This window comes from Drosophila ananassae, chromosome 3R (assembly GCF_017639315.1).
Source record: "Drosophila ananassae strain 14024-0371.13 chromosome 3R, ASM1763931v2, whole genome shotgun sequence".
Classification (NCBI taxonomy): domain Eukaryota; kingdom Metazoa; phylum Arthropoda; class Insecta; order Diptera; family Drosophilidae; genus Drosophila; species Drosophila ananassae.
Window position 1 is genome coordinate 10,947,184 of NC_057930.1, and position 27,776 is coordinate 10,974,959.

Sequence of the window (27,776 nt, forward strand, 5' to 3'; positions counted from 1 at the left end):
CCAAATCATATAGTCATCATAATAGCCTACTTAAAATTTGGTTAAACGCTAATTTACACAAGATACAACTAAGTAATTAGAATTAGGCTTAAAAAAACAGACATTAGCACTGTACTTAGAACTAAGGTGATGTGTGTTTCTGTGATTTTAGTCGAGTTTCTGTAGTTTCAGTAGTTGTGAGACGGATTTGATTTGTGATTAGTGTGTGGTAGACATCGGGCATCCTCGTCGCTTCATCATCATCATCGGTAAGGCAAGTTTAACAGACGGCAAATGGTAACAACATATGTTTTTTTGGTTAGTGACGGTTGCTGCTCTATGCTTTCTCTCTCTATATCTCTCTCTATATATTTACAAAAAATTCAAGTCGTATGAGTAATGCTTAGATTCTGCTTTTCAATTCAAGTCTAAGCCAAAGGCACTGATTCACTACTCGGTTCTCAAAGTAATATATCTGTATCTGCATCAGCATCTGCATCTGTTTGTTTTCAAGTCTTGTAGAGTCTTGGGGGAGAAGGAGTCTTGGGCGAGGTGCAACGAGTTCGCGGCACTTGCAACAACTGTCACCACTGTTTTATATATTTAATATTCATGTATCTGAGAGCGTGTGTGTTTTGTTCGAGTGTGTCTACACGGGTGTGCACATAAAAAATAATAATACATCATAATTACTAAAATGTAATTGAAATACGATTGGTTTTACATTTAATTTCGTTCGCGCTACTTTAACATTTATTTTTTAGTTAATTTATTTATTTCCTAGGACATATAAAATGTGCATGAGTTTGAGTGTTTATTTTCGGGTATGGGTACTTTTTCGATTTCCTTTTTGAATGCTGCCTCGTTTAGTAGTCTGATTTAATTAAATAGTTCGCTTATTTTGTAACTATGAGTATGAGATGAGTTTGAAAGCAGATTTTGCAAATGATTTTTTTTTTCTATATATTTATTTGCTTGCGCTAATGGTGTGTGTGGTGTGTGGGTGTGTACAATGTGTGTATGGATGTGCTTGGTTTGGTTCAATAATTTAATATAATTTAAATATTTGTTTGCATTTTAGTTTGCGCTTCGTCGTCCGGCGCCAGTTTTAAACAATAATTTACTTTAAATTTTCTTGTTTTGTTTTGTTTTTTTTTTTTTGTGTTCACTTATAGATAACTATATAAAGCATTCGATATAACATAAACTTGCGTAGATAGATAGTTGGATAGTTGAAGGATATAGCCGACCTAACACTAATCGAAGAGCAGTTACAATAATTCCTAGCCGCGCCAATTTGCAATTTAATTTATACATCGAAAGGGCAGCGGCACCGGCCTCTTACAATAACATTCCTTTATAGCATAGCTTATAGCAAAATCATAATACGTTATATGCATATTTATGTATAGTATTTTGTTCAGTGCACTCGCGGCACAACAAAAACGGGCGTTCGACAAAAAATCAAATGAAATAACATAAAGGGGAGAATTATGTTTTGGATGGGAAGGGATGATGGGTGGGGGTCTGGATGGATGGTTCAAGTTTTACAAAAACTAAGATTCTACTCGTACAATATATCATAATCGGTATACAGCTTATATATCCCATGTATATAAACAATATTGTTAGTGTGTAGCGTAGGTATGGTAATAATTATCATTATAACATAGAGTTCAGTTTAAGCGAGTTCTTCTCTACTCGCTTCTCGGTCAAGTCTACTGTTCAGTAACTTGGTTCTATTTCTCTCGCATTTCACTTGCTTTTGTGGCTACTAACTAACAACTAACGCTCTTCGCTCGTCGATGATCGTTCGATGTGGATCCAGGGCGTCTAGGGCGTCTTCAGGAGCAGGATGTCTTTCTTGCGCGTGCGACTGGCGCTGGCGTTATTCCTCTGATAGAAGTAGTTCCTGCCGATCCTGCGCTGCAGCTTGTAGGACTTGCCCGCCAGGAACTTGCTGATGTCCAGCACATAGTCGTGCACGTCCTCGTGATCCTCGAGCAAATGTATCGATATCACATCGATTTTAACTTTGTCGAAGGGCAGCGTCTGCAGAATCTATTTAATAATTAAGGATTAGTCGCAGTATAATGAAATGAAATATATTTAACTTACCTCCAACTCATGCCCCTGCACTCCCAGACTGAGCAGATCGTACTCGGTGCGCTCACATGCCAGCATGATAGTGTAGAGCGGAAAGCACTTGACACGCGACTTGAACCACGAGGTCTCCTCGTCCTGCAGACTGTTGATGCGCACATCCTCGTTCTGAATGGTAATCTGTGATTAGAATAGAAAGGATTAGTTACATTCAATTGGAATTGTAAGGCAGTAAAGACGCACCTCTTTGGGGTATGTGTTGGGCGAGACACAGGCATGCACCACCTGCATCTTGGCCCGCTGGGCATTCTGCTTCCGGAGTGTGAAGTACCAACGGGGCTCCGGCTCCACCAGCACGCCCATCCAGTTCAGCTGCTCGCTCAACCAGGGCGCCGTAATCAAATGAGCCAGTGGGCCGCTCAGCGACTGGATAACCGCACCGTTCATCTTCCCGCCCACCAGATCGGCCACCAGATGGGCCAGCTGGTCGGCACCACTCCCACTGCTGTTGCTGGCGCTCGGGGAGAGTCTGGATGGGGGATGGCCACCAACACCACCACCACCACCACCACCAGCCGCTGACGCCGTCACGACCTTGGGCGACGCCTTGCCCAGGTACTTGCCCATGTGGATCTCGCGGAGGAATGCAATGAGTGCTGGGTCGTCTTGCGCCACTCCATTCAGATCGTAGTCGCGCGACATGTTGAGCCGAAACTGTTGATGTCGGATCTCTGCAAGAAGCAATAGATATGGAGGATTAGTATCTAGCTGGAGTGGAGGGAGGTGGGTAATTGGATTCAATTAAAAGTTGTTGCACCACTGGAGGCATGGGTGGCGTGAGTGGCTCCCACTCGGCCACGCTCGGCTGCCAAGTGGAGCGCACTGACCACCACCACCATTTGCATTGCCAATTGAAATTTGCTTCAAAATCTTAAAGCCTTTTCAGAGTCTTAAATGCCATGTCACTTTGGCATAAACTGTGGCAGGTGAGAGTGATGGAAAGAGGCACATAGAGAGAGGTGGGGAGTAGATGGAGACCTCGTTGAAGGTCGTAGGAAGGAAACAGCCACTTGGTAGCAGTAGCAGCAATGACCTCGCCCATTTCGGCCGGCCCATAAAGTATAATGAGCGCACGGCCTTTGGTATTTGGCACATGACCTATCCCCCGCTACTAGACTAGTTTCCCCCCCCCTGGACTCTACCACTTCCAATGAGTCAAGAGCCGGCCCAACCTGTCCATAAACCTTGGCAACTTAGTTGTGCTTTAGTTGCCACACTCACTTGCTTTTATTTGCTTTTCACACTTTCCTTGTGCCAATTTCTACTCGTTTTTTGTTGCCACAACAGCCTACAGCCTACGGGCTACGGTCTAAGCCCTAAAGAAGGGCCATCTAGGTAGGCTATCCAAAGGTAGACTATCTTAACTCTTTCCTCTCAAACATCAACTATGAAGAACTTGAATTATGAGCCAAAAGTCTAAAATAAATAAGAACAAACACTCGCGTGGGCCGAAGCGTGGCAGCGTCCAGTTCGTCCAATCGATCTTCCAATTCAGCTACTGGATACGTCATGGTTTCTATAGCCACTATAGCTTCTATAGCTTCTATAGCCTCTGTATCCCCTATAGCCTCACCCAGTCGTTATACAAATATATCCACTTTTATATCTTTTTGGCCATTCAACGCAAATGTGCCATGCAAAAAAAGGCAACAGCTTTTATGTTTCTGGTCACAAAATGGCCATAAAGTTTATTATATTTCATAGCCGGCTGGCTCGGTCGGACCGGGGCTGAAAGTCAGGCCATTAGAGAAGCAACTATAATTTCTCTCTAATTTCCCATACTTGCCATCTGGAGCCCAGGGCTAATGCCTATGTCAAGTGAAAACCTGCACTAATTAACGCCCAAACCGAACCGATCATGATGGTTTAGGGAAAGTGTCGAGTTTGGGAGGGAAAACTATGGCCCATTAGTGGAGGAAATCTGTAGGAAATCTGATCTCCAGAGTGATGGAGGGAATCGCATTACAGCCTCCGATTAGAAGGCAAATGAATTATTCAATCATTTGTCTACCAGCATTCGAGAATGGCTGTAAAGACTCTATAGACTCTGTAACCCCCATACCATGTACCTCCGACAGCTGGAAACTAAAGCCGCCACCGCCTTTAGAGGCCTTTAGAGGCCAACACATGTAAATCCGATAAATAAACCGAAAAAAGCGAAATAAAAGAAATGAATTGCATGGCCTGGCAATGGAAATCTGCCCTCTGGCTCGGCAATTTCGGTGTCAAAAGCTGACATTTCTAATTTGCCGAAAAAGGGTGGCCGGCCCAAGACAAATGACAGGAGAGGGCTCTGAAAATTATATTCAATGGCGGCGGGACATTAACATTCAACGGAGTGGTGGCAGGGGAGAGCCACATTTAATTGCGGTTAAGCGGCGAGGAACTTTAAGTTCGCGTCCTCTTCCTCGGGCGGATTAAACGAAACCCAGGGGTAGCAAGTTGCAAGTTGGACGAGTTGAGTTACCCTTGCCACCAGAAAACACGCCCTTTTCAATAATTTAACAAAAGGCACATCAAAGTGGATGGATGGCAGAAGGAGAGTCAGGGGCGTTGGAAGCCAAAAGTTTTATGAATTTTCAATCAGAGGTGGAAGTTGTGGACAAAAATAAGGGGGTTTAAGTTTTCTAGAAGTCAGGAGTTAAAAGCTAGTGAAGTTAGAAACTAAAAGCTAGTAACTAGAAGAGCTAGAAGCTAGTACCTAAAAGTTAGAAGCTTGAGAAGAAAGAATATAGAAGTTAGAAGCTAGAAATTAGAGAAGCAGAAGCTAGAAGTTACAAACTAGAAGCTAGAAGTTAGAAGTTAGAGAAGCTGGAAGGTAGAAACTAGAGAAGATAGTATCTAAAAGCTAGTAACTAGAAGCTTTAAATTAGATAAGCTATAAGTTAGAAGCTAGATATGCTAGAAGCTAGTAACTAGAAGTTAGGAGTTGGAACCTTTTTCCCTCCTTTTTTAATCTAGAGTTAAAGACCTTTTCCCAACTCCCTCAAATAAATCACTTCCTTAACTACCTTTCAGTGCATTTTTTCAACAAAAAACCTCATAAACTATTCTTTCATTTGCTTTTATTTATTTTTTTTCTAGAGGAACTGCGCCAGGACTAAGGCCTCCGGACTAAGGACTCTTGGTCGTCGGGCAATGTTACCCTTGTTGTGTAATATCCACAGCCCTGCCAGCCCTGGTCTGAAGTTGCGTGTCCTCCGCAATGGGGTTGCGAGCTGGGGTTTTCTATAACAATTGCCTAGTTCGGTTATTGATTTCAGTTTGAATGGGCTTGTAGGCTTGTAGTCCTTTGTCTAAATGGTAATTGCCTGTTTGGCGCTACTCCGAATGGCCCGTTTCCATGCTGATAACTACCAATGTTGCAACATCTGCATAAAGGCAATGCCAGTGCTGATTTATAACCAGAATGGTGGTTGCTTCAAACCTAATCTAAGTGGGTCGGATCGGATCTTAATCACCAGGCCAGAGGGGCCACTGCAGTGCCATTTTCTGAGTCACGTGATGAGGTGCAAAGTTCTATATCATATCATATATTTCCTTATGAAATCTTAATCATTCCCCCCCTTAAGGCTAGGTGGTTGAAAGCAAACCCCTAATGCGTTAAACGCTTTTCGGCCATTCATCAACCCTGATTGAAATATCTCTCCACGCAGTTGCCTCATTTATTTTTCTTGTTAACCTTATCGCCAAAAGACGATGTCCCAAGGAGGCCCGCACACGAAGTCGCCGAAGAAATTGCGCAATTGCAAGGGGGTTGCTTGGTGGCATAACCCGACTCTTATATGCGGGTGGTGGCATTAGTGGTTGCCACAGTGGGGCATGCTGTGATAATGCCATTTGAGCTTTGCTTTTCCACAATTGCTATCGAGCACTCGCTGGGCTTTCGGTTTTCAAGAGGGGCTCTGTTTGGATGATGATCTCCGCCAGAGCTCGCAGTCCAGACATCGTCGCTGCGGGGGTGGATTTTCATCGCCAACTGAGGGGGGAGGAGGGGTGTGGGGGTGTGCCAGCCATGCAACAATGTTTAGTGGCAATTGCACACGAAAGTGAATGAATCACAAGCCGGGCTGTGGGGAGTGGCAGCCCTAAATGACATCCGGTGGCAGGCAGGGAAGCTAGCCAGCTACACAGAGCGAATAATTGTCATAAAATATGATTTTCTTTAAGTGTAAGTAGTCTATTAGAAGCCACCCTCTGCGTGCTTAACGGGAATTAAGTCATTAATCCTAGTGTCTCTAAGTGCTAGAGTTGAATTAAAGTTGTAATTTGCAATTTGTCGCCAGACAGCTGTGGCAGTGGCAGTGGCAGCTATAACCTGTAATCACCGCAAGTGTGAAACCGAAGGCCTTGCCCTCCAGAATACACTTTAAAAAAAGAGTAGCAGAGTAGAAGAGTATCAGAGGCTAATGACACTGCACCTGGCCATTCCACCCACCTGTCAAGCAGGGCAAATGCCACCTGCCACATGAAATGCGGCAACATTGCTTCCCAAAGGCGGCCAGCTAATCGATGACTAAAGTAATCGCAGGGCGAGTGTCGATAAGTAGGCTATGAGGGGATTATGGCCCACAGCCCACTCTGGGGCATGCCACATTCCGAATTGGGTGACAGGGAATATTATTACGCCTAGACATGTGCTGCGGCAGTTGATTTGGAATGATTTGGAGTGATTTAGGTGATGGCTGTCTCGGAAATAGTTGCTTTTTTGGGTAGAACCTGTTTTTTTTGGGAACAAAAGTGGGCCATAAAGCACTAACTTGGCTAATACTAGCTGTCTAACACCATAAGTTATAGTTCAGTAACCTTTCTTACTAGTATTATTAATGAAAAAGCTAACTACTAACTTTTTTTTAACTAAAATAACCTTTCTTTTCCCTCAATGATTAGAAAACCCTCAATTATTTTAATTCCCAGACACCCCCTTTCTAATCTAATCCCCCTTTTTGGAAATCACAACTCCAGGTCAAGAAATGCCGCCAAAAAAAAAAACAGAAAAACATCAAATGGCATTTCCGATCTCCACTCTCTAGAGGAAGGCCCTGAAAAAGTGCTTCGGTCATTGCTAGAATCAGCTCCGGAACGTGACGGTTACAACAAAGTTAGGGATTGGATTGTGGGGGACCACTAGCACCACTGGCACTACTATTATTATCATTATACGATATGGAATAAAAGATATAGAATGGAGGAACTCGAAAAAGGGGCCGAGGGCAGTGTTGTAACGAGAACAGCCTAGGCCAGCAGAAAAAAATAAAAATAAAAAGAAAGAAAAGTGTGAGACTCGGAGTTGGGTCTTTGGATTCTGAAAAGTCATGGTCGGAGGTCGGAGATCGGTTTATCGGATTGGATCGGATGGAACTATAGTTTTTTTTGGGGGGGAAATTCCACAAGAAACACACAGAAAATTTGTCACTTTCTGTCAAGTGCATGATTTGAAGAAATTCCAACTCCAACAGAGCTTCCAAAGGTTAAGACTTGAGACTTAAGACTTGAGACCTGAGACCTTTGTCTCCCGGGGGGACTCTGTCTTCCCGAAGAACGTGTTGGAATTAAAAATGCAACGACTGAGGGAGGGAGTGGCTGGAATGGCTCACCAATTTATGATTATTTTTGTTTATGAAGCCATTGGCTCGTATAAGCCTAATAGAGCCATCAATGGGCCATAAAACTGGGTCTGTCCAGCAGCAGCAGCTGACACCACCACGCCCAGTTCCGAGTCTAGCTTGGAGATTGAAGTTTATGGCCAGAAATCAGCAGGCATCATAATTCCGATTTAAAGCCATTTTTATGGCAATAAACCAAAATACTGAGAGGGGCATAAAGTTTATGAAAAAGTTACCCAAACTTCAAGGATTGAAAAGCAAACTTTATGGCCGGACTTGAGGGTTCAAATCATTCACCTTCTTCCGCTCAATCCGACCAATAAAATGCCAATCCAAATTTGCATTAAAATTCTCAAGAAAGGAAAAAATTGGCGGCGCTACGGAAGGAAGCTAGTCGGCAGGAGGAGTCAAGACCCGAGTGGAATTTTAAAATATATCTCTAGTGGGGAGAGTGGCAGGGAGGAAACAATGGAGTGACATTGATTTTTTGGGTCTTCCACGAGCTGTTTACTCTTCTCCGGGCCCTTAGTCACTCTTCTCTCTGACTCAGTCTCTGGCGCCAGCGATCTGCCCATCATATGCAAAAAATAATAATACACACTTTCCGCTTTCGTCGAGACAGCGGCTGCCAGAGCGAAAATAAGGAACAAAAATTAAGCAAATTCTAGGCCAGTCTGAGAGATCTCATCGCATCTCGTAAGCTGCGGCGATTGTCGGAGCAATAACAAAATATTTTAGCGAATTAAAAGAAATTGCTTCATCCGACAGTAGCTAAGATATATAGGACTGAGCTATATCTGATCTGATCTAGGGGGAGCTCTGAGTCACTGCTGTCTTATAAACAAGGTCTAGAATCTAGATGGAAGTGGATTTATTCAAGGGAAGGCTTTCTGGGAAGTACTATATCATATTGACATATAAGGGGTTATCTTGAAAGGCAATTTAGATATTAGAGTTAAGATATACCTTCTTATAAGATATCTTTTGTAGAAAGTATTATAAACTACGCTCTTATAAAATATATATTTAATATTCCCCATTACCCCTCCAAAGTAAAACACTCTTGAAGACCTCTGCATGCCCCAAACAAGGCCCTTTTTAACCCATATTCAAGGGAAGGCTTTGTGGAAAGTACAAACAAGTCGTATTATCATAAGGGGTTATCTTATCAATCAGATTGCCTATCAGAGTTAAGGAATGCCTTCTTATAAGATATCTTACGAGGAAAAGTTTTTCAAGTATTGTTTCTCTGGTCCTGACAGGTATAGTATCTCTTAGGTAGCTCTTATAAACTATGTCTTAAATATTCTCTATTTCTCCTCCAAAGTTAAGCACTCTTAAGGGCCTCAAGGGAGGCGGCTTTATAAAAATTATTATTATACATATTATCATATATAACTTAATAGAATAAGATACTATCAAAGAAAGATTGGCATTTTTGAAAGGCAATCTAGAAATCAGAGTCGAGATACACCTTCTTTTAAGATATCTTTTATAGAAAGTATATATCTTTTATCTTGTATAGATTTGTACAGATTTGTAATCTTGTACAGATTTAGGTATATCTTTTGCAGAAAGTGTGACAACTATAGTTTCTCTTAAGTATCTCTTATAAACTACATCTTAAATATTCTTCTTTACACCTCCAAAGTTAAAAACTCCTAATGGCCACTCCATTTCCCAAACAAGGCTCTTTCCAGGATTTGTGGAAGGTATTATATTATCATAAAATATTAAAAAAAATATTATCACTCTTGAAAGACAATCTAGATACCAGAGTTAAGATATACCTTCTCAAATATGTATTTTACAAAAAGTACAAATATAATATATCTTTTTATAAAATCTTGTAAAGAAATACATCTCTTGTAGATCTAAATCTTTTATAGAAAGTGTGGCAAGTATTTATTTGAAACTATATCTTTTATTTAAACTATTAAGAATAGATGTATTTTCCGGAGTTCCTCCTCCAAAGTCAAACACTAACTCCTAATGGCCACTTCATGCCCCAAACAAGGCCTCTTAGTCCAAAGGCAATTAGATATTCCTTTGGCGTTTTGGGGCGGCAGTCTTTGAAAAAAGAGAGCGAGGGAGGGAGGGAGTGGAGGCCAGCACGTGTCGCTCTTGCTGGTTACTGCGTTTTGGGGCAGTGACAGCTGCCACAGTCAGACCATGCCACTGCCTGTTGCCAAGCGAGTTGTTGCCATTCTGGCTTCCTCTTCTTCTCAGTCGCTGGCAGACAGGAAGCGCCACTGCCCACTCCCACGCCCTGGAAAGAAATTGTGGCAGAAAAGAGCAGCAGGAGCAGCAGCGATCTATGACAGTCTCATCCCGTAAACTAATCTGGAAAGTGTGCCCAGGAAGGGACAGGACACAGAACAGGACAACCTCTTTGGGAAGCGGATCCATGCTGGCAAACACAGCCTACATCCGGTGGCCCAACAAAAAAAAATGAAAGCAAATAAAAAACCAGATGAGACATATGCTGGAGATATCGAATTTAAGAAAGTAAACACTGGCAGGAGATCCTGCAGGACTCGCAGGACAAAGGACTCACCTGTCGTGTCCATGTAAACAATCAACGTGGCGAAGACCGTCGCGAACGAGAGCAGGCACAGGGCGATGGGCAAGAGCTGGCGGTACGGCGAGGGATTCAGTCTCGGATCCAGCTTCTTCGCCTTGCAGGATCCGGAACCGGATCCACCAGATCCTAATCCCAGGCCACCTCCACCACCCCCCGTCGCCGTCAGATGGTGATGGTGATGGTGGTGGTGGTGCTGCTGCTGCTGATGATGATGGTGATGCCGGTGCGGATGCTGCGACTGCTGGGGGGAGGATCTCGCCCGGGACTCGCCGCCACCATTGCCATTCTGGAGCTTCTGGCAGCAGTGGAGCGGCTGGGGTAGCCGGGTGGGCGTGGAGAGGGGCGAGGAGAGCGTACTGACCGACGGGGAGCTGACCACGCTGCTCAGATCGCTCTGGTCGCCACCTCCTCCTCCTCCTCCTCCGCATCCGCCGCCACCTCCATCCTGGTGATGGTGCCTCGTCGCTGTGTGGCCTTTGTGGCGCTGCTGCACGTGATCCGTTTCGTCGATGCCGCAGTCTTTGGTTGCTTGCCGCGCCTCCTCCCCCTCCTCCCTCGCCACCTTGTCCTGGTGGCCAAAGTTCACCTCATCGACGTCCTCGCACTCGATGTCATCATCGTCGTCCACCGACGCATAGTTGGGTCTCACGGGCGGGGATTTCTTGGAGGCGGAATTGGGAGAGGAGCTACTGGTACTGAGAGCTCCTGCCGCTCCACCGCCGGCACAACTCCGGATGAGTGTGAACTTCTTGGGTGTGGTCTTGGGATGCCGCCGACTCTGGGATGTCGCCCCAGATCTGTGCTGGTGATCCTGCTCCCCGGCCTGCTGCAGCTGCTCCACCGCCAGCGCTGGATGCGCCGAGAACACTTGCTGGGACATGGTTCTCTGTTCTGTTAGTTCCTTTGATTCCTTGATTCCTTCCTTCTGGCCAAGTCTGGCTCCTCTACAGCCGCATCCTGGTGGAGTAGAGAAGAAGAGAAAAAGAAAACCAATTAGTAGAAGATCCAGAAAAGTGCAATGAACTGGAGGAGGCATCATCTTCCTTCCAAACAGCATCCCTGACAGATCTTCTCTCTCTCTGGAAGTCTGGCAGTCTTTTGTGTCCTGGCTCCCCCTGATCCTCCCTGATCCTGCTCCTTCTCCTTCTCCCTGTCTGAACTCATTTTAATTTTTATGAATAGAAAAAAATGAAATGAAAGACCAGACTCGAACTCCAGACCCAGACCCAGTCCCAGACCCTCGGAAATTGAATCCAAAACTCCACCACCTGTCAAAAATCGAGCCAATGCCAGACAAAGCCTAGTGCAAGAGAGACAGCAGACTAGTTAAAAAGAGACAGAAAGAAATGCCAAAGAATTTCAACAACAACGCCAAGTATTTTTTGAAAAAAAGAGACACAGAAGTGAGGAAAGGCGAGCTCTGGAGGGGTGGAAGTGGAAGTAGAAGTGCAGCGAGCCAAGAGGCATAGAGGCATGGTGGCATGCAGCATGCGGCATGGAGGCATGAGAATTATAAATGGAAAGGCATTGAAGAGGCAGGCCCGAGAAGAAGGCGATCAATGAGCTCTGAAGAGTGGCAGAGACTCTGGAAGTGGTTTCTTTTTTTTTTTTTCAGAAGAAATAAAAATAAGTACTCTCCCCAGAAGAAATAATTAATAATTAAATAAAAAAAACCTATTTATTCTCTAAGCATATAGAAGGTAGTAACTATATTTATGGCCACCACTGTATGGAGAGCACTGTGCGCCTGCGCAACAGCCGCCAGAAACTAAGGAAGCCATGGAAGAAGGAGTGCAAGCGAGATAGCAGGCAGAGTGCGAGTGGCAGAGTGGCAAGCAGGGCAGTGGCAGTGGCAGATGTTTCTCCATTTCTTGGCGGCTGTTGCGGCTCTCGGGTAGTTGAGTTATTCTTTCGAGGATGGATGCCCTTTCCTCCAAAAAAAAGTAAGGTACAGAGTTCGAACTTGGAACTCTAAGAGATAGATCTCTAAGTATTTTTGTGGAATGGATCTTTAGGATTAACTATCCAGTATCAAGACTTATAATTCCTCATATATGTGCCCTTTCTCCTCAAAAAAAAGTAAAGTAAGTCAAGAGAGTAAAGTAAGTTAGGCCTAAAATTCGCCCTCAGAACCATAGATCCCTTATTATTTTAGTAGAATATATGTATCTATAGGATAGAATAACTGCAGAACAAGTATCTTTAGACATCCCACTGAAGCCCATACTGAATACCGAAGAATAATCAAACTGAAGAACAACTTAAGCATTGTTTTGAGTCTCAAGACTTCCATTTTCTCATAAAAAAAACCCTCTGTACTCTTATGTACAAAATTCGAACTTAGAACCATAGGTTAGATCTCTCAGTATTTTTATGGAATATATAGGAATATTTGAAAATAACTATGAAGCCTTTAGGACTAACTATCTAGTCTCAAGACTTGTAAGTCCTCATACAAGCCCTTTCCCCTCGAAAAAAATAAGAAAATATAAGAATTCTTAGTCTTAGATACATAGTTCGAACTTGGAACCATAGTACCATTATAAAATATATCTTAGAAAATACCTACAAAACCCTATTACTACTCTCAATACCTCCATTTCCTCCTAAAACCCTCCTTCCCCAGACTTTCATTCATTTTTTGCTCCAAGAAGCTCTACATCTCCTCTTTTTTTTCTTAAAAAGAATCTCTTCGCTAAGGGCAAGGCTGCGGCTGCTGTCTCGGAATGGGTTTCAGAATCAGAATCAGAATCAGATCGCTGACCATCCAGTGGAGTGGGAAGTAGTGGTGGCCAGGGACTTGAGGAGTGTGTGAGGAGATGGAGATGCCGCCGCGAGGCATTCGCGCATTCATTATCCATTACGCGTGCGGCCCAGCTCGAGGAGAGGTTCTTGGTTCTTCAGATCCCCATTCTTCAGTTGCCCATTCTTCAGATCCCCATTCTCCGGCTCCCCATTCTTCAGTTTTTACTGGATCTACTGCATCTTGCCCCTCGGCTGCCCCTGGAGAGCTGCATTTGCTTAAAATGTTTTGATTTTCTGGAATTCTGAAATTTATTGAAACATATCTGAGGTAAGCTGGACTTCTCTCCTTACAGATACTCTCTCTACAGACTCTACAGTCTAGAGTCTATAGTCTTTAGTCTCCTGCAGATACAGTATCTTTAGAATCTCTTTAGTCTATAATATTTTTATATTTTTCCCACAACTATCCACCTTTAAATCCCATTCTCTCCACTTTCCGACAATCCATTTTCACGGCCTCCTGGCTTCAACTATTAAGATACATTTTCACAGAAGATACATCGCACATCTGACAGATACCTCAAGCCTATGGTGGCTTTTAATGGACTTTTGATTCAGTAATTAGCTGGGTCTTTGTGTAAAAAGCTCCATGAAATCGAATTTGGCCAAAGGGGAGACTCTGTATCTGAGTATCTTTGTATCTGTTGGATACTGCATTCGCTTTAGTCTGGCGTGTGATTTACGGCTTGTCGCATCTTTTGAAATCGATCGATTTGTGAGAAAAAAAAAGGCGAAAAAATAGGAAATCAGAGGAAGCCGACAGTTGGCGGATGTATCTATGCATCTTTGTATCTATATCTGGCGTATCTGTATCTGTAGCTGTGTGCTTTGTGGATTTTTTTGTGTCTGCTGGCTGTCTGGGAAGCTGGGGACGACTTGGCAACAGAAGAACCATCTCCCCAGATGGCGCCATTCCAGGGGTTAGGCTTTGATTCCAAAGAAGAGGGTTAAGAGAGGGGGTAGTGTAGGGTTAAGGTCTTGCCATTTTAACCATTTTAGCCATTTGGCAAAGTGCAAGGTATCTGCTGCTGGCCAAGTTCCGAGAAACTTCAACCAAAGCTGAACAAACAAGAAAAGGAAAGGTGATCCAAACACTGAGAGAAGAAACTGGTACTTAAGAGCTATTAACTAACTAGTTAGTAACTAAGTTTACTTTGGAATAGTACTACTTTTCTTTCTGTGTAGCTGGAAAGGAAGAAACAAGCAGCCAACCAGCCAACATGCCACAATAATGTTCTGCGGTTTAATGATCGTGCGATGTGGGGTTTCGGTTTGAAAACAACACTGAGCGAAACGGCACAAGACATTTTGATTAAAAAAAAAAAAAGAGAAAAAAAACATTTACAAACGCACTCGACCAGAACTCCATCATCATCATCAGTTAGGAGAGGAAGGCAGAACCACCAGCTACCAACTACCAACTACCAGCTACAGGTACGACCTGAACAGGTAAGAACTCAGAAGAAAAAAAGAATTATTCTGCTACGCTTTTGGCCATATGGTTTATTTATACAACAACAATAGCAACAACAAGAGAGGCAGTCAGGAGGAGGAGTAGCAGTCGCCAACATTGGTAACAAAATTGGTAACAACAAAGTGCCAGACAATAAAAATGCAATTCTAAAAAAAAAAGGCAACTAAGGCCTGTTGGAATGCAAGGAGGAGGGTAAAGAGGGCAGAGTGGAGAAGGGAGAGGGGGGATCAAGCCAAGTTGATTACCAAAGTGGAGTTTGGTTGGCCAGGCTAGTAGTGGCCAGTGAGCCAGTGGCCAGTGAGCCAGTGGCCAGTGAGCCAGTGGCCAGTGAGCCAGTGGCCAGTTACTAAGGGAATTCCATTCAAAAAACGTGAAAAGAGGCTCGAAAATAAATGATTTTTTACAAGAAAATAATTAAAAAAGAAGGTTAAAAGGGTTTAAAGTTAAAAAAAAAAGGTTAACAAATAAAAAATAATAAATAAGTAATAAGAAATAAATAAAAATAACTATCTAGATAACAGAAATTCTTATTTAAACTCTCCCCTCTCATTAAATTTTTAACAGAAACTCCCTTTTTTTTCAAGAAGACCCTAAAAAGAGCCAATTTTTTGTTGAAAATAAAATTGCTCTTCAATTGCAATGGTGTTACTCCCTTTTTAGGCCACTTGGCAACCAGTAAAGAGCTACCCCCTGACCTGACCCTAAGCGCTAATGAAAAAAATAGCTATTCCCTGGCCAGGTAAGGCATTTTTGGGATATTTATTGGAAGTGCCACAAAGGGGAGAGGGAGAGGGAGACAGAGCCAACAAATGTGTGGCATATGCCACAAAACTGGCCAAAAGGCTGACTTGGCTAACTGGCAGGAGGGTCTGGAGAGCGGTGTCGACTTATCTTGGCTTGTTTATCAGCCGGCTTGGGAGTTTTTAATTGTTTTTGTTCCTCAGGGGGAGTTCCTACTCCCTCCCTCCCTGTCAGGTTCCTGGCCAGGCCAAGAGCCATGCCTTTTAGCCAAGAGCCATTTCAGCAAGTCGTTCTACCAAATTAGCGCATAAAAATGCGCCTGGATAGTTGCCAAGAGTGGGAATCTAGGGTAAGTACGAAAATGCAGCCGTTCTTGCCTCCGTTTGTTGCATGTTGGCCTGGAATTTATTACCAAAAAAAAAAAAAAGGTGGCGGCAGGGAGTCCCGGGACAGATGGCGTGTGCCACAGGACTCTTAGCCAGAAAATGCATTTGATTTTTGGTAGAGTTATGGCCGTAATGAGAAGTTGACGTGTCTTAGTGCCACAACGACTGCGAAAATGTGCCGCATTTTCAACAAAAAGTCTTAGACCATAAAAGGCAATAAAATTGTGGGAGTTGTTGGCCAATTACGCCACCGACTTGGCCCTTTGATTGTTTGGTTTAGACCTCTCGCCCCGGGATGGCTTCTGTTGATCTCCAAACGACATTGTTTCTATAAAGCCTTTAATTTATTGCCCCGCCTAATTATTGACTATTTTTAGTGGCAATGGTGGATTGGTAATGGAATTCTTCCTCAATTAGCCAAGTTAACTGCGGTGCGCTCTCCGCTGGCCAGCAGAGTCTACAATTATGCAATGCCTCCTCGGCATAATTCCACAATTAAACTCCAGTCTGTAATCCATTTCCCATCATGGCTGTCAGTCTTCAGTGTTTCCAGGGAATCGGAACGTTATATTAATTTAAGCCTGATGGTCTGCTGGCCTGGTCATGATGGGGCAAGCTGCTAACGTGACTCCAGCCAACCAACCAACAGAGATCAATGAGGCAACAGTGGGGACTTTGAGAAGTGCTTCTTTAAGAGTTACAGAGAAGGTTTTACGAGATATAGTTCTAACAGAAAGGGAGAAGTCCTCTTCTAGAAGAGGGAGTTCTTAAAGATGGAGTTCTATAAAAAGAATCCTTAAAAAATAGGAGTTTTAAGGAAGGTTCTTCTATGAAAGGTAGTTGTAGAAAAGAGTGTTCTACAAGATACTCGAATGAGTTCAAAATAGGGAGTTCTAAAAGGGCTCTAGAAGGTATTATATATTTAACTATAATTATAAGAAACAGGTGTATAGTTATAGGTAGTTATATCCCAGAACAAGAGTACTACAAGAGTTAGTTCTATAAGAGAGTTATAACAAGGGGATATGAGGGAGTTCTATAAGAAGTTCTTCTAAAAGACTTCTAGTTGTATCCCAGAAGGTATACCACAAGAGGTAGATCTATTAAAAAGACAGAGCAAGTTCTAAAAGAGGGATTTATAATAATATAATAATGACATGAGGGAGTTCTATAGAGAAGGTCTGCAAGAAAATATTCTACAAGATGACATTTTACAAGAGGGTCTTCTTTAAGACAGAGGTTCTATAAGTTTTACCTTCTCTAAGAGGTCTAAAAGATAGAGTTCCATAAGAGGTAGTACTACATAAAAGTGATCTAAAAGAGGAAGTCGGCCAGGAGAGACTTCTACAAGGGGGGTAACTATAGAAGATAGTTCGCTATAGTGGTTTAGAAGATATTAGATAGTATTATAGAATATATAAGATAGTAGTATAGAAGATATCCGCCAGAAAGAGTTCTTCGAGAAGTAGTTTTCAATGAAAATACTACCTCGACCATATCCTAGTTTAAAATGTCTAAAAATACACTTTAAAAATCAACAATACACCTTTAAAATTAAATACAAAACCCTCTACCTTGCACTACCCCACTCACTTGTTCACTTTCGCAGGCCTCACTGTACTCTTCAAAGGAAAGAGGCAGTCAGAGCGTAATAAGAAACACGCACAAAGTCCATAGAAATGGAAATGGATCAAGAGCAACAGATACAGATACAAAATCTGTGTATCTGTGAGATGCGTATAAGAGGAAGAGACATGAACAAGGGGAGGGGGAAGGGGAAGTACAACAATAATAACAACCAGCCAGCAGGTCAAGCAGGTACAAAAATGCAACAAGCGTTCTCTCGGCGAGGTTCAGTTCAGATGATTAGAAAGAGTGTGGCATGGTGGTGTGGTGCAGTGGCATGGTGGTGCAGTGGCAAGGTGGTGCAGTGTGCGTGTCGAGAGTACATGTGCCACACATCCCTGCCCCTGTCCATGCCACCTAGAAGTGCGAGTGAGCTAGAACTACTTTGGTTAGAAAACATAAACAATATTTGATGGCTGTGGCAAGTTGCAGTTGCTGTGGCAGTTGCAGTTGCAGTTGCTGATGTCTGATGGCTGCTCTTCTTGTGTGTCTACACGGGCATGACGAATGGCAAGAGAGGATCAGAGGCAGAGAAGGCCTAGAGGACGGCCCAGAGGACGGCATAATAATTCAGTTAATCAGGCTTGAGAGGGGATTTGGGCCAAAACCCAACCAGATAACAGACAAATGGCTCAAAGACTGACTCGCTAGGCAGGTGAAAAATGTGAAAATTTGGAAAAATGAAAACTGAGATTATGCTTAGTACTCCCCCCTCCCCCTCTCTCAAAACACATGTCTTTCTTTTCCTATTTTCTAGCCAAAAACGGAAGAAGCCTCCGCCTCCATTCCGGCATGCATGAATGGCCAGAAAAGGAAACTCAAGTGGAAAATTTCGACTGAGATGCCTGAGATCTGTAGAGAAGAGTCTCGGTTTCTGTTTGCATGTTTTTTTTTTGTTTGCAACACGTCTATGTGTCTCTGCCAGAGGCAGTGGCATGCCACGTTGCCTGACTTTTCATTCAAATTCCATGACATTTCACATTTTTTTTTTTGAGGAATACTGATGAGGAAGATGAATTTTGGAGAGAAAAAGACTATTGTGATGCAGTTTACCAGGAAGTGTTGGGCATCTACTTGTCCTCTCTGTAAGGTAGAAGGATATATGATCCTCCCTTGACTGAAACTGAGCTTCAGAATCACTCGACTTGCCACTCCGTCCATTAAATAAATCGCAAAAGCGCCAGGAAACCAGGGAGGACCAGACCAGAACACAAATAGCCATAAAAGTCACTCGACTGCAGGTCGTGTCAATAAATCGAAATGTAAACTCAATTTACAAAATTGCAATTGAAGAGGGCAGAGAGGGTTAAGGGAGGTTAAGACAGGAGGGTTAAGGCTTAAAGGTAACAGGGAGCGACGCACCTGCCGATGATGTCCTGGAGGGCAGTTAGTGGCTTGGATTGAATTTATTCAAAAAAAAAAAATAATAATAAATAAATAAAAGAAACAGAAAACAAAAAATCAAGACAGTTTTTGGGGGAAACAAGTGGGAAATGGAACAAAGAAAGGGTACTCCTCTACCCGGAGTACAGTGGTTATAAAAGAGACTGTAATCATCACAAGTTTCATCATAGAATTTATACATATTTAGAATTTAATTTTTCAATAATTTCAATAATAATTTCAATAAATAATCATCAATATATAAAACAATAATAAAAATATAATCATTATTTCAAGAAAAAACAATTAAAACTTTGAATATAATGATTATTTTAGATTTTTTATTTTTATTTTTTGTAAATACACTCAAGTCAAAAATCTCCTTTAATATTTTTATCATTATTATTTAATATTTTAGTATTTAATATTTTAATATTTTTTATCATAATATTATTACTTTTAATATTTTGTTTTTCTTTTTAATTTCTTTTTTTCAAAAACCAAGGACCCGGGACTCTTTATACCAATATTTTAGCAAGAGTTGAGTTTTATTATTAAGTAAATTGAATAATTTAAAAATTTAATTTAAAAAAAAATAATTATTATATTCTTTTCTGTATATCTGTATATATTAGTTATATTCAAAGTTGTATTAACTGATACAAAAAATAGTGATTATTTATTAAACATATAATATAAAAAAATGTAATTTAAAAATATATGGTGGAAATGCATAGTTTTTCCTTCAGGGAGAAAATTGTATAGTGTTTTATCTTTTTTGTTAATACTATAAGTTAATGACTTTTTCGACTTCAGTCCCTGGCTTATAGAGGTTCTTTTATTAGCTCCTATAATACTAACTATATTATTTATTTTGGTATTTATGATTTAGTGTAATTTTTTATAATTTTTATTTATTTCCTAATTTTTAAATAATATTAGATCAACAACCACACCCACTGTACTCCCAAAATCGAGGTGTGTGACCTTTTTTTTCTCCAAACTTGTGGCATTTCTGAAACTCGTAACTCTGTTTCTCTTCCATTATTTTCAGTTTGCTGTTTTATTTTTTTTTTATTTTTTAGGTTGACGTGTGCGAAGCATTAACTAAACAACAAAAACAACAATAAGAAACAACAACAAAGCGTCTATAACTCTGAAATTCGCATTAAAGTCTGGGAAAAGTAAAACGGTTAATGTGCGGATTACAAAAGACTGCCAAGACGGAGAGCGGAGAGTGGAGAGTGGAGAGTGGAGACGTTCGCTAAATAAACCGGGAAACTCCATTTTCGTAACCCTCTCTCACCTGCCCCCCTCTGCAGAGAGGTGCGTGCCACCGCCGGAGGCATTCAACTCTGGTCAAGTGATGGGCAGGTGGGCGGCAATTAGGAGCTCCAAGGCTCCGGGCTGTGTCTGCCACCGAGTGGCACCCTAATTTTTATCAATTTGGTGGCTCGTGTGGCCAGAAGAAGACTCCTTCTTTTCGGTGGCGCATTGAACCCGAACTGGGGAGAGGAGTGGAGAGAGAGGGCGGCGGCTATGTGCCACAGAGGGTAGGCAGCCAAGCGGTGCATGTGCAGCGGCTTGTTGCAGGCGGGAAGGCAGGAAGCCAACAAATTACGGCCAAGCCAGAAACACTCATCATCAGGTGGTGCGACAACTGCTGCACAGTTAATACACTGACAAAAATATATATTTAAAAAAAAAATAAATAAATAAAATAGCAAATATAGAGTCTAAGAGTTTAAAATTGGTCTTTAAAGTTTAAGTCCTTTTTTTTTACTTATTTTATATTTATTATAATTTATTGTTTATTATTTGTATATATTTTTTTCCAGTGTATTAGCTGTACTAGAACAAAACTAAGTAATTTAGTTCAACTGCCAGCCATGACACATTTTTCTGGGCCTTTCTGGAGCGAAACGAGTTCGAGTGCCGCCCCAAACTATATGCAGATACTACACATTTTTTAAATTTTTTTTTTATTTTTTTATTTATTCCCCCCCGTTATCCACCTTGGTAATTGAAATTAAAGACAAAATGGCCGACTCTTCTCTTTTAATTGAACTTAAACTGTACTAACGGCACATTTCCCATCACATGCCCAAGAAGAGAGACCAGCTTTTCCGAGAGAACGACTTTGGCCACATTTAAATGTGCCGTTTTGTGCCTCGTCATTGTCGCATTTATGTGATTTTGGAGGCGAGGTCTGTTTTGGTTATCTCCAGAGGGGGGCAGGGGGACTTGATTTCAGGGCTGGTCTCCACCATCCCACCCCCTCCCCACTAAAACTCTTAGGAAGTTGTTAAAGTTTTACTTCCAGACCAAAAAAAAAAAAAAAATGGAAATAACAACCATACCTCCTCCTCCCGCCACCCACCTCCACCTCTCTCTCTTCCAACTCTCAGGTATCCGTATCACTCACACACCTTTTTTTCTTTCTTGGTTATTCTTTTTATTCTTTTTTATTCTTTTTTCTATGTTTTTTTTTCTGTTTTTTTGTTTTTATTTTTATTTTCTTTTTGGCAGTCACAACTTTTCTGGCTTTCTGGGCCCTGCTCTGGAAGCTCTGGAAGAAAGAGAGTAAAAGAGACTCTGTCTCTGTGGTCTAGAAATGAAAAAAAAATAAACTTGTAACCACAAAAGTTTGTATTTCAAAGCAAACCACACACTGGTTTGGGATTTCTGTATCTGTATCTTTGTATCTTTGTATCTGTGGGGTTCATTGTTATAATTATGGGAATTATTATTGTGGTTTTCGACTTGACTTGCTTTTCGGTTCTGTGTTTTGGAGACTTCTTGAGGAGGAAGAGCAGAACTTGTTTCTAAAAAAAAAAACCAACACTTTTCAAAAAAAAAAAAATAAAGATCATCCGTAAATTGCGAATTAATTCTTGGATAAGATAGTCCATTGAAAGGTTTTCTTTATTTTTCTTTATTTTTTTTTTATATTTTTTGTTTATTTAAAGCCAATGAGATCTCGATCTCGGCCAGACATTTGTTTACACCACACTGGCCTGGGGGATGGATATGGTTTGTGTTAATTCCAACAACAGGTATGCTGATTGATCGGGCAAATGCTAAACACAAATCAAAGATGATGTAGTAGTAGTCGTAGTAGTAGTAGTAGTAGTAGTAATAGTAGTAATAGTAGTAGTAATAGTAGTAGTAGTAGTAGTAATAGTAGTAGCAGTAGTAGCCCTGTTCCCACACTCTACACTCTATCTACTCCGCTAAGTGAATCATTAAACAAATTACAAATTAGTACACCAGTGCCAGTTATAAATAGAATAATACCATATACCATAACATGAATAAATAAGCCAGATCGGAACAACAAAACACCCAACAAAGTAGACAAACACCCTGTACTTGTCCATCAATGTTGTGTAAATATTGGTGGGGCTGTCTTCCAAGAGCTCAGCTGCACCACCACCCACGTGTAGACAGGCACAGTCTCTATATAGTATAGTATAGGCTATATAGTAGAGCCGCCCCCTTGCCGGTTAGTCAGCTGTTTTCGGTAAAGATATGATGAGTGGGATCCATTCCGGTGAATGGAATTGGAATTCGAATTTCTGCATGACTCTGCCTCATTGCTCACTCTGCGATTACTTTCGAAAATATTCTGCAGAATGTTATTAAACAGTGAGGGGTTTGCTTATTGAGTCATACAGGGACTACATCCCAAAAAGTTCCTTGTTCTTGTAGGTGGTTTATTAGTTATGAATGGGTTGTTATAGATTTCATGATTTTAGACCTACAAAAAGGCTCTAGGCTGGCTCATTGCATTGTTTAGAGACTGTGTCCCAAAAAGTTCTTGTTTCTTGTCGGGGGTTTATGAGTTATGACTATTAAACTCAGTATCTGATAGTTTGTAGGGTTGTAATAGTGCAGAATGTTTGTAAACTGTGAAAGGCTTGCTTATTGAGTCATAAAGAGTCTACATCCCAAAAAGTTATTGTTTTTGGTCAGTAGTTTGTTAGTTGTGACTGGGTATCTTACATATCTCATAGTTATAGATCTAAAAATGGCTTCTAGGCATTAAACATGGACTAGACATGTTCACTGAATCATATAGAGGCTGTATCCCAAAAAGTTCTTCCTACTTGTGTGTGGTTTTCTAGTTATGATGAGGTAGCTATTACACATTTCAAAATAATAGACTTCTAGGCATTAAAAATGGACTAGACTTGCTCACAGAGTCATAAAGAGGCTGTATCCCAAAAAGTTCTTTCTTCTAGTAATTACTTTCTTAGTTATGATGGGATAACTACTTCATATTTCTTAGTTATAGACCAAAAGCCATTAAATATTGATTTATTTTATAGATGGACAATCAACTAGTCCCTTTGAGTTATCTTCCCACCTCTTACTCCAACACTTTGACGTCACAGAGTAAAAGTTCAAAACACCCGGACCCGGGCAGGCAGGCCATCCCGCCATTCATTTTTCCATTCATGAATGTGGCTTCCGAATCCCCAAAAATAAAAACAAACTGCCGAGCAGAGCCAATAACGAGTAGATCGATGGCGAGGTGTTTAATCTCTCCTCCATTAGCGAGGCAATTTATATAAATTTATTACATTATGGAGGATTGTTTGGCGAAAAAAAAAGAGTGAATTTCCAATGAAATTCCGGCCCAAGACAAACAGAACGAAATGTGGAACGGACATGGAGGCACTCAGTCGCTTCTACCCACCCGATGGATGTCGCTAAAAATGATCTTGGCAATGATATATGGGTTATAGACACTATACTATATCTTCTATACATTGTATATGAAGCAGACATCGCTCGGGAGATAATTAATTGAGAAAATGTGTGGACTGTCTGGTGCGGAAAGTACATATGAACTTGATCGAAGCGAGATCGATTTCGCAACTTTGAGAGAAAAAAAAGAAAGAAATACTAGTGACGATGATGACTCAACAATCTGTAGCTGGTGTCTTACATTACCTACTTTCTGTATTTCAGTGTTTAGGCCACAAAATAGCTGCCAATTGACAAAAAAATAAGTAAAACATGGCCAAATAAGTACCATGCCGGGCCATGACGTAATAAATGGGTTGTCTCTCCATGGGTGGGTCTATAAAGAAGGTCTCGAAACTAGTAATACCCTGGTTAATAATACTATTTATTATATTATATTATTTTCTTATAGTTTTAAGACTCATTCCTTTCAAAAACTACCTATAAAGATATGAAATATATAAGAAATATATGCCCTAGAAAATACTAAATAAAATACTGATTACAACCCACATCAGTTCAAAAATACTAGCAGCGTAAAAAGTTCATTCACAAAACGAAAGCGGGTTCCGGTTTTCAAAAGAGATTAGAGTAGAGTAGAATAGAGAGTCTATAAAATGCTACAATATAGATCTATCTCATAATAGATCATGCATATAAGAGATATCTTTGGATCAATTAAAGAGCAAAAGAACTGCCAAAATCTGATGACCAAATACGGAAAAAAGGAGTGGTCTCCATAACGGATATGGCTTGTAACGCAACGGGTTTAGTCATCATCTCTTTCGGCATGAATCGATCAAGCAAGTCTCCAAGTTCCAAGCTCCACTCTCCACTAATACTCTTACTAATCCTTTCCAGTTCCATTTTCCCAAAGTGTACAAGAGTGCAAAATGACTCCTTTTCTCTCCTCTCTCTTTATAGTTGGCTCTGTAATAGTTTTCTCTCTCTAGTTGGCTCCCCCTTCCTCTCTTTCTATAAAGACTGCACGTGTTGGGGCCTCTGCTGCTGCACTAAGAGAAACAACAACAACAACAACAACAAAGCCCAAACGCCGACAGAGCATTTTTGGAATTGGATTTTATTTTTGGGTTTTTGAGGCTTCTTTTTGCTTTTTATTTCTTTATGTCTTTCCGATTTTGGATTTCGGATTTTGGAGCTAAGAAGCAGCAGCAGCTAAAGAGAGCCAGCCAGCCAGCCCGCCATGTGAAAGGAAATAATTACTTTATTTGTTGCTTTATTATTGTTTTTGTTGTTGTGTTCAAGAGAACAGTGGTGGTGAGAAAAATAGGGCTTATAAAAAATATATGATTATTATTATTTGTTATAAAAGTATGAATAATATTATTATTATTGATTATAAAATTATGAAAATTATTATTATAATAATTATTCGACGTAATATATTTCATATTTTAATTTTTTATTGTTTATATATTTTATTGTATTTTAATATTTCATTTGTATTATTTAATATTATAATTCTATTTATTTAGTCATTATAATTAGTATTAGTTAAATTTATTATTTATTTTTATTATTTATTTTCCTATAATTTGTTTCTAAAATGTTACCCCCTATTGTTGCTATTGCTTATATGCCTTTTTGGCTGATTTCTGTTGCCAGCTGGGCTGCATTTCAATTTCAAACAATTTTGAAATTTTTGTGGTTTCTTGTATTTTTTTTTTTTTAATCTTTGCAAGCTTTTATTAGCCAATGCTTAGTAGGCACCCCCCCTCTCTTTTTTATAAACAATAATTAACAGTTAATGGAAATGGGCAGGAAATGCGAGAGGCCCCCTTGTAGGTCAAAAGAAGGTAAGAGCCATTTACACCTCCGGTCTGCTAGTCTTCAAGTCTTCTGGTCTTCTAGTCTGTTGCAATTGGAAGTCTGTATGTTGCACATAGCGGTTCTTAGGCCATGCCACATAATGGGGCATAATTGTCGCCACAAATCACACACAGATGATCGCCAATTGAGAAAGTGAGATCAGAGGCAGCAATTATGGCTTTAAGCGAACACTTCCGCCACTCCCGGAGAACATTAGACTCTGAATTTGCACTTTTAATCAAAGACAATTGCTAAAGTGGATAATTAAAGATGAAATAGCGAATTCTAGGCTTTAATAGCAAGGAAATCAGAGCGCCTTAGGGGAGGAGATATGACTCAAGGAACTAGAGATTCTGGACAGATCTCCCTTCTATCTGCCTCCCAAAAGACAGGTGTTAGAGTCCTCCAGCAAGTGCCAGATCTATTGCACTTCCCTACTAAGAATTTCTAAGAATTTCTAGGGAAGTGTCATTTGAGAAGCAGCTGCCAGTCGTCGTCTCCCAAAGAGGGGATTTTATTTGAAATTCAAACTCTTTTTATGGCTTGGGGATTAGAGGGTAGCAGGGGCATATTATTACAAACTAAACTCTAATATTTAAGTCTAAATCGAGTAAGAGGTATCACTTAGTCGTTTATCTGGGTGGAGACTGAAATAAAATCATAAAAACTGCAGCAGGAAATTCCTCTCTCTTGGCAGGGCTCTTGGCTACGCCTTTTTCTGCAGATATCCCTCAGAGTTAGGACATTTAGGAGAAGAAGGAGCCAAAGGAGCAGAAGGACCTGCAGGAAGCTGAACTTTTGTGCCGGATTCTGCAGTTGCCAAAAAAAAATAGAAAATAAAAACAGTCGCCAGAGAGTCGCCAATAGAGCCTCCTAGCCCCAAAAACCCAACAATCCAACCTGATTCTGATTCCAATTCCTTTTCTGATTCATGACAAAATTACATAATAATTATAGCACTCTGAGTGCCAAATTGCAACTGCAGATGGAAAATAATTGCAATTGTGATGATTTATTTTCTCCACCAGCCATAATTCTGAAAACAGCGGGTGGTTTTTTGTTAATTTGTTGTTCAATTTTCGCCATTTGCCTGAAAAACATTTCAATTTTCAGTTCTTTTCTGGTTTTTATATTTCTGGGCCACCAAAGGCGAGGGTCTTGGTTCTTAAACCGCTTGGTTCCTACCTGCCTGCCCGCCGCCTGGGACTGGATCTGATGGCGTGGGAATCACCACCGGAAAAGTATCTCCACATTTTAGATATTTTTTTTGGGAAAAACCAAAAAAAAAAATTGCAATTGCAGGACGTGTGAAAATAGGGTTTTTTGGAGGAAAGAAAGGAAGAGAGAAAACGGAAGGAAATGGGAAGAAAAGGAGACCCCTTGCAGATTTCCCGGAAACTCACCTCCTTGGGCGATGCAGAAACTCGAGTCCTTATCCAAAAAAAATCCTTGCAAACTCCAGGCACTCTTTTTTAGACACTTTCTCACTTTTTTCTCCTTTTTTTTTTTAATTTAAATTGTAAATTAATTCGCAGATAGATTATATTTTTTTTTTTTAGATTTTTAGATTTTGAAACATTTTATTTTTTATCTTTTTTTTTGTTGTTGAAATTTGTACACAATTTTTGAACTTAATTCCTGGTAGGTGTGTCTGGCGTTTTTCTTTTTTTATTCGATTTCATATTCATACTTTGCGGCCATGATTTATCTTCTACCTGTGCTTTTTAGTTAAAAAACGACACACACAAAATCAACACACCAACCAGCAGCAGCACCCGACGCACACACACGCGCCGATACGCTACGCTACGGTACGGTACGCTACGGTACGGTACGCTACGATACGAAACGAGCAGGAGACGCAAGAGACGCAAACGACGCAAAGGTGTAGAGTGGTAGAGGAGGAGTGTGTGCAAGAAATATAAAAAAAAAAAAGAAAAAGAGTCCAAACGGAACGGAACCAACGGAACCCGTATATATGCACGCGCTCGACGCCCGATTCGCGTCGATTATAAAAATACTGCACTTCCACTGGCACTAGCACTGACGATATTTCTTTATATGTATATCTCTTGGAAATGTCCAGCGTAGACGCACCTGTGTCGCCACTCTCGTCAATCTCGATAGGTGCTGTGCTAAATTGCTGCCGAATTTTCCCAAAAGTCTTCGGACAGTCGCGGTGTTACGTTTTATCGTTTGGAGAGAAAATTTTGGTGTGACCAAGAATCCGGGAGGTGGTTGTAGTGCGACCGAGGGGTAGTGACCATTTTGGACAGGGTTGCCTGCGTGCCATTCTGGTATTTTTTCAAGTCTCTTTTTTTGGCCAAGTTTTTCTTAACCGGTTCAGACTAAAAACCGGTTGGTATATAAAATGTTGTAAAGTCATTATTGGGCTATAGTTTGTAAGAGAGAATAAAGGATTGTGCCGGAATGTGCTATTTTCTAGC

At 41.0% G+C, this 27,776-nt stretch overlaps 1 protein-coding gene across 1 annotated transcript; it reads right to left on the reverse strand.

Moving 5' to 3' along the window:
• Positions 1–400: 400 nt before the first annotated feature.
• LOC6503785 (protein Star) lies at positions 401–27,577 on the reverse strand. Its single transcript, XM_001965211.4, has 6 exons — positions 27,427–27,577; positions 26,733–27,049; positions 10,306–11,289; positions 2,326–2,813; positions 2,098–2,262; positions 401–2,040 (listed from the first exon to the last, which is right to left on the reverse strand). Exons 3-6 carry the CDS (start codon positions 11,210–11,212, stop codon positions 1,813–1,815), a joined length of 1,788 nt encoding a protein of 595 aa, XP_001965247.2. The 5' UTR covers positions 11,213–11,289; positions 26,733–27,049; positions 27,427–27,577; the 3' UTR covers positions 401–1,812.
• Between the last annotated feature and the right edge of the window lie 199 nt (positions 27,578–27,776).